The 14,248-nt window shown below is 32.0% G+C and overlaps 1 protein-coding gene across 1 annotated transcript in view; it reads right to left on the bottom strand.

Annotated features, from left to right (window-relative positions):
- Positions 1–13,982, bottom strand: part of tut4 (terminal uridylyl transferase 4) — a 52,697-nt gene extending 38,715 nt beyond the window's left edge. Inside the window, exons 1-5 of the mRNA XM_030087237.1 lie at positions 13,870–13,982; positions 8,358–8,656; positions 6,420–6,536; positions 4,804–4,981; positions 4,635–4,723 (exon numbers count right to left, since the gene is read on the bottom strand). Coding sequence (XP_029943097.1) covers positions 4,635–4,723; positions 4,804–4,981; positions 6,420–6,536; positions 8,358–8,567 — 594 coding nt within the window. The 5' untranslated portion in view covers positions 8,568–8,656; positions 13,870–13,982. The remainder of the gene's footprint in view (positions 1–4,634; positions 4,724–4,803; positions 4,982–6,419; positions 6,537–8,357; positions 8,657–13,869) is intronic.
- Between the last annotated feature and the right edge of the window lie 266 nt (positions 13,983–14,248).

Raw genomic sequence — 14,248 nt, 5'->3', positions numbered from 1 at the left:
TTTATTTTGAAAAAAATCACACTACGTCATTGTAAAGATTTCATGCTTTTATTTTGAAAGTCAGTTTAATACATCAAGATTTTATGCTTTTATTTTGAAAATCACATTAATTCATTTTTAGGTTTTCGTGATTTTATTTTGAAAAAAATCACACTAATTCATTGAAAGGATTTCATGCTTTTATTTTGAAAGTCACACTAATTCATTGAAGGGTTTCATGCTTTTATTTCGGAAATCATTATTTTATTGTATTTTTTGCTTTTATTTTGAAAATCACTACATCATTTGTAAGATTTCATGATTTTATTTGGAAAAAAAATCACACTAATGGATTGTAACGATTTTGTGCTTTTATTTTGGAAATCACAATAATTCACTGTATTTTTCGCTTTTATTTTGAAAATCACGCTAACTGTTTGTACTGATTGCATTCCTTTCATTTTGAAAACCACACCAGACTCACTTGAACAATTCCACACTTTTATGGTGAAGGACAACAAACTTAACGAAACACTCTTAAGTCGAAAGTTTGGTAAATGTGATCCAACATCGGGTTTTTCATTTGAAACTCCAACCCAAACTGGAATACAAAAGGTGCTTTTATTGTGAAAATTACTTGGAATTTCAAAAAATAAACACTTTTATTTTAAAGGACGTTTCCTAACTGACTTTCATTTTTTTTATATTTTTTTAATTAATAAAATTAACAGTAGCAATAACAATAATAACAATGATAATTATAATAATAGTATGTTAGAAAATTTGAAAATAATTTAATATAATTTAATATAATTTAAAATAATAACAAAAATACTGACAAGTATTATTATTTAGTATTATTTATTTAATGAAATGAGTACATATTTATTATTTTTCATTAACTTTATTTATTAATAACTTTACATAATTTATTCATTTAATTATTTATATACACTTTAATTATTTATATAAATATTTGTTTATGGATCAATTTTTTGTATATATATTTATATATATTTATATCTTTATCGTTCATTGTCGTAGCGATTTATTCAACAGCGGTTGTTTATTTTTACAAAATAAATTTTGTTCTCTTATTTTTTATTCTTGTATTACTTCAATTATTTTTAAACTCATATTTTTGTTTTTTTTCACTCACATTGTTTTTTTAATATTTTTTAAATCTTTCTAATGACCTGTTTATTTTTAGAATTTTTTTAACTTATATTTTGTGTATTTTTTTTAACTTTTATGTTTTTCTAATTTCTATTTTTTTTCATTTATCTAATTATTTACTTATGATTTAACGATCTAAGTTTTCATTTTACAATATTTAGCTTTGATTTGATTTTTTTTATTACTGCTTAGTAATTGCGCTCTTATTGCGGTGGGTATTTTTTTATTTTTCTAATTTTTTTGATTTTCTATAATTTTCGTGTGGTTTTTACATTCTTGTTTTTTTTATAATTATTTTTTTAAAATTCATTCTTTTTCTTTATATTTTTATACTTCTTCATTATTTTAAATTTTTTTATTATGTTTATTTTCTCCTATTTCTTATTTTTATTATTTTGATTTTTTTATGTTACATGTTTTTTCAGCTCTTATTTTGGCGGTGTGAATCACATTGTTGTTTTTACTGTATTTATTTTTTGTTAATTTTGTTTGTTTCCTTTCATTTTTTTCATTTTTATTTTTTTATTTTATTTCTTTGTTATATTGTCGTATTTTCAATTTTTGTTTTTATTTTTTTTTACTTTTCTCATTTTTTAAATTTCTATTATTTGATGTTTATTACTTTTTATTTTTTCCTTTTTCAAATGTTATATTTTATTCATTTTTTTTGTTACACATTTTTATTTTCAGCTCTTTTTGGCGGGGTGACTCAAAGTGCTATTTTTGTTGTATTTTCTTGTATGAAAGTAGTTTTTTTGTTCATTTTCTTTGATTTTTTTACTTTTTCATTTTCATTTTTTTATGTTGTATTTCTGTATTTTTTTCATTTTTATAATTACTTTATCATTTTTGTATTTTTCAATACTTTTACTTTTACTATTTTTTACATTTTTTCTATTTTTTTTTACTTTTATTTTTTATTCATTTTTTATGTTACAAATAAATGTTTTCAGCTCTTATTGTGGCGGGGTGACGCAATCTGATATTTTTATTGTGTTTCTTCTATTAAAGTCGTTTTTGTTCATTTTATTTGATTTTATTTTTTCATTATTTTTTTAATTTTTGTATTTTTTTAATTTTTATATTTATTTTCTCATTTTCATATTTTTTTATTATTTTTAGTTGTATTATTTTTTTTCATTTTTTTATTTTTGTATATTTTTAATTTTTATCTTTATTTTCTCATTTTCATATTTTTTTATTATTTTTATTTGTATTATTTTTTTCATTGTTTTATTTTTGTATATTTTTAATTTTTATATTTATTTTCTCATTTTCATATTTTTTATTATTTTTAGTTGTATTATTTTTTTCATTTTTTTTATTTTTGTATTTTTTTTAATTTTTATATTTTTTTCTCATTTTTATATGTTTTTTTATTATTTTTAGTTGTATTATTTTTTTCATTTTTTTACTTTTGTATTTTTTTAATTTTTATATTTATTTTCTCATTTTCATATTTTTTTATTATTTTTAGGTGTATTATTTTTTTCATTTTTTTATTTTTGTATATTTTTAATTTTAATATTTATTTTCTCATTTTCATATTTCTTTTATTTTTTATAATTTCATTATTTTTTTACTTTTTTTAACTTTTATTTTTTATTATTTTTTATGGTACACATATGTTTTCAGCTCTTATTGTGGCGGCGTGACTCAAACTGCTATTTTTTTTGGATCATTGTCATTGTTTTTATTTTTTTATTTTTGTTTTTACTTTACTTTTTTCCATATTTGTATTATTGTATTTTTTTAGTTTTTATATTTGTTTTCTCATTTTAATATTTTTTTATTTATAGCTTTACTATTTTTTTTATTTTTTTTTTTCAATTTTTTAACTTTTATTTTTTTTTTTATGTTACACATATGTTTTCAGCTCTTATTGTGGCGGGGTGACTCAAACTGCTAGTTTTATTCTATTTCTTGTATTAAAGTAGTGTCTTGTTCATTGTCTTTTTTTATTTTTACATTTTCTATTTTTTTTATTTTTATTTTTTCGATTTTTGTATTTTTTCATTTTTTTATTTTTCTATTTATTTTCTCATTTTTATATTTTTTTTTTACTTTTAGTTTTAGTATTTTTTTTATTTTTTTTCTATTTTTTAACTTTTATTTCTCTTTTTTTTATGTTACACATATGTTTTCAGCTCTTATTGTGGCGGGGTGACTCAAACTGATATTTTTGTTGTATTTTCTTGTATGAAAGTAGTTTTTTTGTTCATTTTCTTTGTTTTTTTACTTTTTCATTTTTATTATTTTTTTTCCATGTTGTATTTGTTTTTTTTTTTTCATTTTTATATTTATTTTATCATTTTTGTATTTTTTATTACTTTTACTATTTTTTACGTTTTTTCTATTTTTTAACTTTTATTTTTTATTCATTTTTTATGTTACAAATACATGTTTTCAGCTCTTATTGTGGCGGGGTGACGCAAACTGCTATTTTTGTTGTATTTTCTTGTATGAAAGTAGTTTTTTTGTTCATTTTCTTTGTTTTTTTAATTTTTCATTTTTTTAATTTTTTTTTTATTTTTTCCATGTTGTATTTCTGTATTTTTTTTTATTTTTATATTTATTTTATCATTTTTGTATTTTTTATTACTTTTACTTTTACTATTTTTTACATTTTTTCTATTTTTTAACTTTTATTTTTTTACTCATTTTTTATGTTACAAATAAATGTTTTCAGCTCTTATTGTGGCGGGGTGATGCAAACTGATATTTTTATTGTATTTCTTCAATTAAAGTAGTTTTTGTTCATTTTCTTTGTTTTTATTTTTTCATTGTTATTTTTTTCATTTTTTTATTTAGGTATTTTTTATTATTTTTTTATTTATTTTCTCATTTTCATATTTTTTTTATTATTTATAGTTTTATTATTTGTTTTACTTTTTTCTTTTTCTTAACTTTTATTTTTTATTCATTTTTTATGTTACAAATAAATGTTTTCAGCTCTTATTGTGGCGGGGTGACTCAACCTGATATTTTTATTGTATTTCTTCTATTAAAGTAGTTTTTGTTCATTTTCTTTGTTTTTATTTTTTCATTTTTATTTTTTTCATTTTTTTATTTTGGTATTTTTTTTAATTTTTATATTTATTTTCTCATTTTCATATTTTTTTATTATTTATATTTTTATTTTTTTTTACTTTTTTCTATTTTTTAACTTTTTTTAATTTATTTTTTATGTTACACATATGTTTTCAGCTCTTATTGTGGCGGGGTGACTCAAACTGCTAGTTTTATTCTACTTCTTGTATTAAAGTAGTTTTTTTTTGTTCATTTACTTTTTTATTTTTTCATTTTTTTGTATTTTTTATTATTTAATAATTATTTTTTACTCACTTTTTTTCCTTTTTATTTTTATATTTATTATTTTTAATTTTTTTTTATTATTTTTTTGCATTTCTTTTATGTTCCACATCTATGTGTCCAGCTCCTATTGTGGCGGGGGTGGGGGGTGGGGGGGTGTGACTCACGCTCGGGGCCCCGCCCACGTCCACGTTGACGTCGCTGCTCTTGAGAGCCAATCCCGTCGCGGACGAGCCGTAGAGCCGCAGGCGGCAGCCTGCTAGCGTTAGCATCCCGTTAGCATTCGCCTGCGGAGGTTTGTACACGTGCACGCTAACCGCTAAGCCCCGCCCCCACCTGGCAGCCGCGCGCTGATGACGTCGTCCAGGCGGTGGGCGGCGGCCCGCCGGGCGGCGACGTCGTCCCGGGAGACGCCGTGGTGGCGGGCCGTCGCCGCGACGACGGCGTCCAGGGCGGACAGCTGGGGGCCGGTGGGCGGGGCCAGGGAGCGGAGCTCCGCCTCCTCCTGCTTTTCCTGGAAAGGAGGGAGGGGGCGGGGCCGAGAGTCACGGCACATGACAGGCTAATGGGCTAGCATTGAGGCTAGGCTAACACATGGATGCTAAGCTAACATAGAGGGATTAGCATACATGCTAGGCTAACACATAGATGCTAGGCTAGCATAGAGGGGTTAGCATATGTGCTAGGTTTATATAGAGGAGTTAACATTAATGCTAGGCTAACACAGTAGGCTAACATAGAAGGATTAGCATAAATGCTAGGCTAACACATGGATGCTAGGCTAACATAGAGGGGTTAGCATACATGCTCAGCTAACGTAGATGTTATGCTAACATAGAGGGGTTAGCATACATGCTAGGTTTATATAAACGGGTTAGCATTAATGCTAGGCTAACACAAATGCTAGGCTAACATAGATGGGTTAGCATACATGCTAGGTTTTATAGATGGGTTAGCGTTAATGCTAGGCTAACGCATAGATGCTAGGCTGACATAGAAGGGTTAGCATAAATGCTAGGCTAACACAGAGGGGTTAGCATACATGCTAGGTTTATATAGATGGGTTAGCATTAATGCTAGGCTAACACATAGATGCTAGGCTAACATAGAAGGGTTAGCATAAATGCTAGGCTAACACATGGATGATAAGCTAACATAGAGCGGTTAGCATACATGCTAGGCTAACACATGGATGCTAGGCTAACACAGAGGGGTTAGCATACATGCTCAGCTAACACATAGATGCTAGGCTAGCATAGAGGGGTTAGCATACATGCTAGGTTTATATAGACGGGTTAGCATTAATGCTAGGCTAACACATAAATGCTAGGCTAACATAGAGGGGTTAGCATACATGCTAGGTTTATATAAACGGGTTAGCATTAATGCTAGGCTAACACATAGATGCTAGGCTGACATAGAAGGGTTAGCATAAATGCTAGGCTAACACAGAGGGGTTAGCATACATGCTGGGTTTATATAGACGGGTTAGCATTAATGCTAGGCTAACACATAGATGCTAGGCTGACATAGAGGGGTTAGCATACATGCTAGGTTTATACAGATGGGTTAGCGTTAATGCTAGGCTAACACATAGATGCTAGGCTGACATAGAAGGGTTAGCATAAATGCTAGGCTAACACAGAGGGGTTAGCATACATGCTAGGTTTATATTGAGGGATTAAAATTAATGCTCGGCTAACACATGGATGCTAGGCTAACAGAAGGGTTAGCATTAATGCTAGGATAGCATATTAATGCTAGGCTAATATTCTGATGCTAAGCTAACAGAGGGATTAGCATTGATACGAAGCTAGCTCCAATATAAACTGATAATTAGCATGTTTGCTAAGCTAGCCTCAATCCACAACACCAAAGCACAAACAAGAGCTAGCATCTCGTCGCTATGCTAGCCGGGAGGCTAAGCTAACGGCTAAGCTAGGCTAGCGTACCGCCAGGTTCTTCTTGTGCCGCTTCTCCTTGATGTGCTTGTGGGCCAGCTGGACGTTCTCCACGTGCACGGAGCAGAGCGTGCACACGTACAGGTAGGACGGGAACTCCGCGCAGCGCTAGCAAGGACACAACGCCAAAAAAAAAAAAAAAAAAAAAAAAACGTTAGCGTGGTAGCGGCTAGCAAGAACAGGCTGGTAACAGAGTAAAATGGCTACACTGAGTTAGCATTTCAACCTTTTAGTTATGTGCTAGGTGGTTATGGCGCTAGCGCTAAGTGGCTATGTGGCTCTGGAGCTAGCATGAGTTAGCACTTCTACATTAAAATGTATGGAGTTAGCAAGTTAGCATTTCTCCATTAAAATGTGTGGAGTTAGCAAGTTAGCATTTCTCCATTAAAGTATATACAATTAGCAAGTTAGCATTTCTCCATTAATACGTATGGAGTTAGCAAGTTAGCAATTCTACATTGAAATGTATGGAGTTAGCATTTGTCCATTAAATTATACATAGTTAGCAAGTTAGCATTCCTCCATTGAAATACATTGAACTAGCATTTATCCATTGAAATACATTGAGTGAGCATTCCTCCATTCACTTACATGGAGTTAGCATTTCTCCACTGAAATGCATTGAGTTAGCATTTCTCCATTGAAATACATTGAACTAGCATTCATCCATTGAAATACATTGAGTTAGCATTCCTCCATTCAAATATATTAAGTTAGCGTTCTTCCATTGAAATACATTGAGTTAGCATCCCTCCATTGAAATACATTTAATTAGCATTCCTCCATTGAAATACATTAAGTTAGCATCCCTCCATTGAAATACATTGAATTAGCATTCCTCCATTGAAATACATTAAGTTAGCATCCCTCCATTGAAATACATTGAATTAGCATTCCTCCATTCACTTACATGGAGTTAGCATTTCTCCATTGAAATGCATTGAGTTAGCATCCCTCCATTGAAATACATTGAATTAGCATTCCTCCATTCACTTACATGGGGTTAGCATTTCTCCATTGAAATGCATTGAGTTAGCATCCCTCCATTGAAATACATTGAATTAGCATGTCTCCATTGAAATACATTGAGTTAGCATTCCTCCATTCAAATATATTAAGTTAGCATCCCTCCATTGAAATACATTGAATTAGCATGTCTCCATTGAAATACATTGAGTTAGCATTCCTCCATTGAAATACATTAAGTTAGCATTCCTCCATTGAAATGCACTGAGTTAGCATCCCTCCATTGAAATACATTGAATTAGCATTCCTCCATTGAAATACATTAAGTTAGCATTCCTCCATTGAAATACATTAAGTTAGCATTCCTCCATTGAAATGCACTGAGTTAGCATCCCTCCATTGAAATACACTGAGTTAGCATCCCTCCATTGAAATACATTGAATTAGCATTTTTCCATTGAAATACATTGAATTAACATTTCTCCATTGAAATACACTGAGTTAGCATCACTCCATTGAAATACATTGAGTTAGCATTTCTCCATTGAAATACATTAAGTTAGCATCCCTCCATTGAAATACATTGAATTAGCATGTCTCCACTGAAATACATTGAGTTAGCATTTCTCCATTGAAATACATTAAGTTAGCATCCCTCCATTGAAATACATTGAATTAGCATGTCTCCATTGAAATACATTGAGTTAGCGTTCCTCCATTCAAATATATTAAGTTAGCATCCCTCCATTGAAATACATTGAATTAGCATTTCTCCATTGAAATACATTAAGTTAGCATTCCTCCACTGAAATACACTGAGTTAGCATCCCTTCATTGAAATGCATTGAATTAGCATTTCTCCATTGAAATGCATTGAGTTAGCATTTCTACATTTAAATACACTGAGTTAGCATTATTGCTAAAATTAGCTAGTCAAGCTAGTAGCCTAGCAGGCTAGCTTACCTCGGTCAGCCGCTGGATGTGGTCGCGTCCGAGCCGCTCCTCCGCCTGCCGCAGCCCCAGCTGCTGCTCGGCTAGCGCCGCCGCGTCGCCAGCTAGCCTCCCGTCGCCGCCGCCGCCGTCGCCGCCGCCGCCGCTAGCGTCCGCCGCTAGCCGCGCCAGCCGGGCGAGCCGCGCGCGCCGCGGGTTCTCCGGGTGGGTCCCCCCAGGCATGCTGGGAGGAGGAGGAGGGGGAGGAGGAGGAGGAGGAGGAGGAGGGGGGCGGAGTCACGGGGGAAAAGGGGGCGGGGCCAACGTCAAGTCTGGGGTAGAGGGAAAGAAAACACTAGTTAGCACGCATTAGCATGTTAGCTATGATTAGCTACTAAGCATTTATTAGCTACTTAGCAATAAGTAGCTAGTTATGAAATTATAACTAGCTTCTAATGCTATATCCAACTAGTTAAGCTGGTTATTATGCTATATTCAGGTAGTTAAGCTTGGTATAATGCTATAAACAGCTAGTTAAGGCAGTTAATAAGTTATATAGAACTAGTTAAGTCAGTTACTATGCTAAAAAAAAACTAGTTAAGTGAGATATGATGCTATTAATAACTAGTTAAGGCAGTTAATAAGTTAAAAAGAACTAGTTAAGTCAGTTAAAATGCTGAAAACAACTAATTAAGTGAGCTGTAATGCTAGAAACAACTAGTTCAGGCAGTTAATAAGCTAAAAAGGACTAGTTGAGTCCGTTATTATGCACATAAACAACTAGTTAAGTGAGATATGATGCTATAAACAACTAGTTAAGGCAGTTATGCTAAAAAGAACTAGTTAGGTCAGTTAGTATGCTAATAAACAACTAGTTGACTGAGATATGATGGCATAAACATCTAGTTAAGGCAGTTAGTAAGCTAAAAAGAACTAGTTAGGTCAGTTATTGTGCTAAAAACAACTAGTTAAGGCAGTTAATAAGCTACAAAGTACTAGTTAAGTCAGTTAGTATGCTAATAAACAACTAGTTGACTGAGATATGATACTATAAACAACTAGTTAAGGCAGTTAATAAGCTAAAAAGAACTAGTTAAGTCACTTATTATGCAAACAACTCGTTAAGTCTGTTATGATGCTAAAAAACAACTAGTTAAGTCAGTTATGCTAAAAACAACTAGGCAAGTGAGATATGATACTATAAACAACTAGTTAAGGCAGTTAATAAGCTAAAAAGAACTAGTTAAGTCAGATATTATGCTACTTTTGGGAAGTTAAGTCAGTTATTTGGCTAAAAACAATGAGTTAAATCAGTTATTATCCTAAAAAACAACTACTTTAAGTGATATATGATGTTATAAACAACTAGTTAAGTCAGTTATGCTAGTTTTAGGTAGTTAAGCTTGTTAGGATGCTATAAACAACTAGTTAAGTGAGATATGATGCTATATTTGGGAAGGTAAGCCTGTTATTATACTTAAAACAACTAGTGAAGTCAGTTATCATGCCGTATTTAGGTAGTTACATGCAAAATGAAGCTATAAACAACTAGTTAAGTGAAATATGATACTGTAAGCAACTAGTTAAGGCAGTTATCATGCTATATTTAGGTAGTTGTGTGAGCTCTGAAGCTATAAACAACTAGTTAAGTGAGATAAGATGTTATATTTAAGGAGTTAAGCTTGTTATTATGCCTAAAACAACTAGTTAAGTCAGTTATCATGCTTTATTTAGGAAGTCACATGCGATATGAAGCTATAAACAACTAGTTAAGTGAGATATGAGGCTATATTTAGGTAGTTAGGCTTCTTATCATGCTATAAACAACTAGTTAAGTCAGTTATCATGCTTTATTTAGGTAGTTACATGCAATATGAAGCTATAAACAACTAGTTAAGTGAGATATGATGCTGTAAGCAACTAGTTAAGTCAGTTATCATGCTATACTTGGGTAGTTACATGAGCTCTGAAGCTATAAACGAGTAGTTAAGTCAGATATGAAGCTATAAACAACTACTTAGGTCAGTTATGCTATATTTAAGTAGTTGCATGCAAAATCAAGATATAAACAACTAATTAAGTGAGATATGATGTTATTTTTAGGTAGTTAAGCTTGTTACTATGCTTAAAACAACTAGTGAAGTCAGTTATCATGCTTTATTTAGGTAGTTACATGCGATATGAAGCTATACACAACTAGTTAAGTGAGATATGATGCTATATTTAGGTAGTTAAGCTTGTTAATATGCTTAAAACAACTAGTTAACTCAGTTGTCATGCTTTATTTACGTAGTTGCGTGCGATGTGAAGCTATACACAACTAGTTAAGTGAGATATGAGGCTATATTTGGGTAGTTAGGCTTCTTATTATGCTATAAACAACTAGTTAAGTCAGTTACCATGCTATATTTAGGTAGTTACATGCGATATGAAGCTACAAACAACTAGTTAAGTGAGATATGATACTGTAAGCAACTAGTTAAGTCAGTTATCATGCTATACTTGGGTAGTTACATGAGCTCTGAAGCTATAAACGAGTAGTTAAGTCAGATATGAAGCTATAAACAACTACTTAGGTCAGTTATGCTATATTTAAGTAGTTGCATGCAAAATCAAGATATAAACAACTAGTTAAGTGAGATATGATGTTATTTTTAGGTAGTTAAGCTTTTTACTATGAAGCTATAAACAACTAGTTAAGTCAGTTACCATGCTTTATTTAGGTAGTTACATGCAATATGAAGCTATAAACAACTAGTTAAGTGAGATATGAAGCTATAAACAACTAGTTAAGTCAGCTATCATGCTATATTTAGGTAGTTGCATGCGAAATCAAGATATAAACAACTAGTAAAGTGAGATATGATGCTATATTTGGGTAGTTAGGCTTATTATTATGCTTAAAACTACTGGTTAAGTGAGATATGATGTTATTTTTAGGTAGTTAAGCTTGTTACTATGCTTAAAACAACTAGTGAAATCAGTTATCATGCTTTATTTAGGTAGTTACATGCGATATGAAGCTATACACAACTAGTTAAGTGAGATATGATGCTATATTTAGGTAGTTAAGCTTGTTAATATGCTTAAAACAACTAGTTAACTCAGTTATCATGCTTTATTTACGTAGTTGCGTGAGTTGTGAAGCTATAAACAACTAGTTAAGTGAGATATGAGGCTATATTTGGGTAGTTAGGCTTCTTATTATGCTATAAACAACTAGTTAAGTCAGTTACCATACTATATTTAAGTAGTTACATGCGAAATCAAGATATAAACAACTAGTTAAGTGAGATATTATGCTTTATTTGGGTAGTTAGGCTTATTATTATACTTAAAACAACTAGTTAAGTGAGATATGATGCTATTTTTAGGTAGTTAAGCTTGTTACTATGCTTAAAACAACTAGTTAAGTCAGTTATCATGCTTTATTTAGGTAGTTACATGCAATATGAAGCTACAAACAACTAGTTAAGTGAGATATGATACTGTAAGCCACTAGTTAAGTCAGTTATCATGCTATACTTGTGTAGTTACATGAGCTCTGAAGCTATAAACGAGTAGTTAAGTCAGATATGAAGCTATAAACAACTACTTAGGTCAGTTATGCTATATTTAAGTAGTTGCATGCAAAATCAAGATATAAACAACTAGTTAAGTGAGATATGATGTTATTTTTAGGTAGTTAAGCTTTTTACTATGCTTAAAACAACGAATTAAGTCAGTCACCATGCTTTATTTAGGTAGTTACATGCAATATGAAGCTATAAACAACTAGTTAAGTGAGATATGATACTGTAAGCAACTAGTTAGGTCAGTTATCATGCTATATTTAAGTAGTTACATGCGAAATCAAGATATAAACAACTAGTTAAGTGAGATAAGATGTTATTTTTAGGTAGTTAAGCTTGTTATTATGCTATAAACAACTAGTTAAGTCAGTTATCATGCTTTATTTAGGTAGTTACATGCGCAGTGAAGCTATAAACAACTAGTTAAGTGAGATATGAGGCTATATTTGGGTAGTTAGGCTTCTTATTATGCTATAAACAACTAGTTAAGTCAGTCACCATGCTTTATTTAGGTAGTTACATGCAATATGAAGCTACAAACAACTAGTTAAGTGAGATATGATACTGTAAGCAACTAGTTAAGTCAGTTGTCATGCCATACTTGGGTAGTTACATGAGCTCTGAAGCTATAAACAAGTAGATAAGTGAGATATGAAGCTATAAACAACTAGTTAAGTCAGCTATCATGCTATATTTAGGTAGTTGCATGCGAAATCAAGATATAAACAACTAGTTAAGTGAGATATGATGTTATTTTTAGGTAGTTAAGCTTGTTACTATGCTTAAAACAACTAGTTAAGTCAGTTATCATGCTTTATTTAGGTAGTTACATGCGATGTGAAGCTATAAAAAACTAGTTAAGTGAGATGTGACAGTGTAAGCAACTAGTTAAGTCAGTTATCATGCTATATGTAGGTAGTTACATGCGATATGAAGCTGTAAAAAACTAGTTAAGTGAGATATTATGTTATATTTAGGTAGTTAAGCTTGTTAATATGCTATAAACAACTAGTTAAGTCAGTTATCATGCTTTATTTAGGTAGTTACATGCAATATGAAGCTATAAACAACTAGTTAAGTGAGATATGATGTTATATTTAGGTAGTGAAGCTTGTTGTTACGCTTAAAACAACTAGTTAAGTCAGTTATCATGCTATACTTGGGTACTTACATGCAATATGAAGCTATAAACAACTAGTTAAGTGAGATATGATATTGTAAGCAACTAGTTAAGTCAGCTAGCATGCTATATTTAGGTAGTTGCATGTGAAATCAAGATATAAACAACTAGTTAAGTGAGATATGATGCTATATTTGGGTTGTTAGGCTTATTATTATGCTTAAAACAACTGGTTAAGTGAGATATGATGTTATTTTTAGGTAGTTAAGCTTGTTACTATGCTTAAAACAACTAGTTAAGTCAGTTATCATGCTATATCTAGGTAGTTACATGCGATATGAAGCTATAAACAACTGGTTAAGTGAGATATGAGGCTATATTTGGGTAGTTAGGCTTCTTATTATGCTATAAACAACTAGTTAAGTCAGTTATCATGCTTTATTTAGGTAGTTAGGTGAGCTGTGAAGCCAGATTCGGGCAGTTCAGGCGCCCCTTCGCCACATTTAACCCGTCATTCATCCATATTCATGTGGTTTCGCCGCTTGTGATGCTAGCTTTAGCCGCTAGCCCGGCTCCTTCACATCTCGCGCTCGCAGGACAAGCAGCGCGGCAAAAGACGTCCCGTCCCGTCACGTCACGTCACGTCGCGCCCGGTGACGTCACATCAAACCCCCGACGTCCGTTTTTTTTTATTTTTTCATTATTTTCTTTAAAGAAAAAAAAAAAACGCCGAAACGGGGATAAGAGCTAGCGGGATGCTAGTACAGGGGCGCTAGTGTATGTGTGTGTGTGCGTGCGAGCGGGGACGCGCGGGAAGGAGAAACGACAGGAGGAGAAAAAGGAGGAGAAGAACCTGGAAGGCGAACGGCGGGTCGCGGGTCTCTCCGGGGCCGTTATTAGCATCCGGCGGCCGTCGGCTCGCGGCTCCTGCCGGGAGCCATGATGTTTTGGACGAGGGGAGGGGGGGGGGGGGGGGGGGGGGGGGGGACGCTGCGTGCCTCCGTGCGTGCGTGGTGACGTCACGGCGTTACGTGGCGGTTTCAAAGAGAGAAACGGGGGAAAAATGAATAAAAAAGAAATAAAATGTTTAAAAAAGGAATGAAAATTGAAATGAAATAAGAAGAAAACAGAAAAAAAAATGGAAATGGAAATGAAAGTCCCGCCCATGTGACGTCACGACGTTATGTGGCTGTTTGAAAAAAAAAAAAAAAAACGGGGAAAAAAAATGAATA

Source organism: Salarias fasciatus, unplaced genomic scaffold (assembly GCF_902148845.1).
Source record: "Salarias fasciatus unplaced genomic scaffold, fSalaFa1.1, whole genome shotgun sequence".
NCBI lineage: Eukaryota > Metazoa > Chordata > Actinopteri > Blenniiformes > Blenniidae > Salarias > Salarias fasciatus.
Note: the sequence above shows the minus strand (reverse complement) of the source record. Positions and strands in the feature narration are given on the sequence as shown.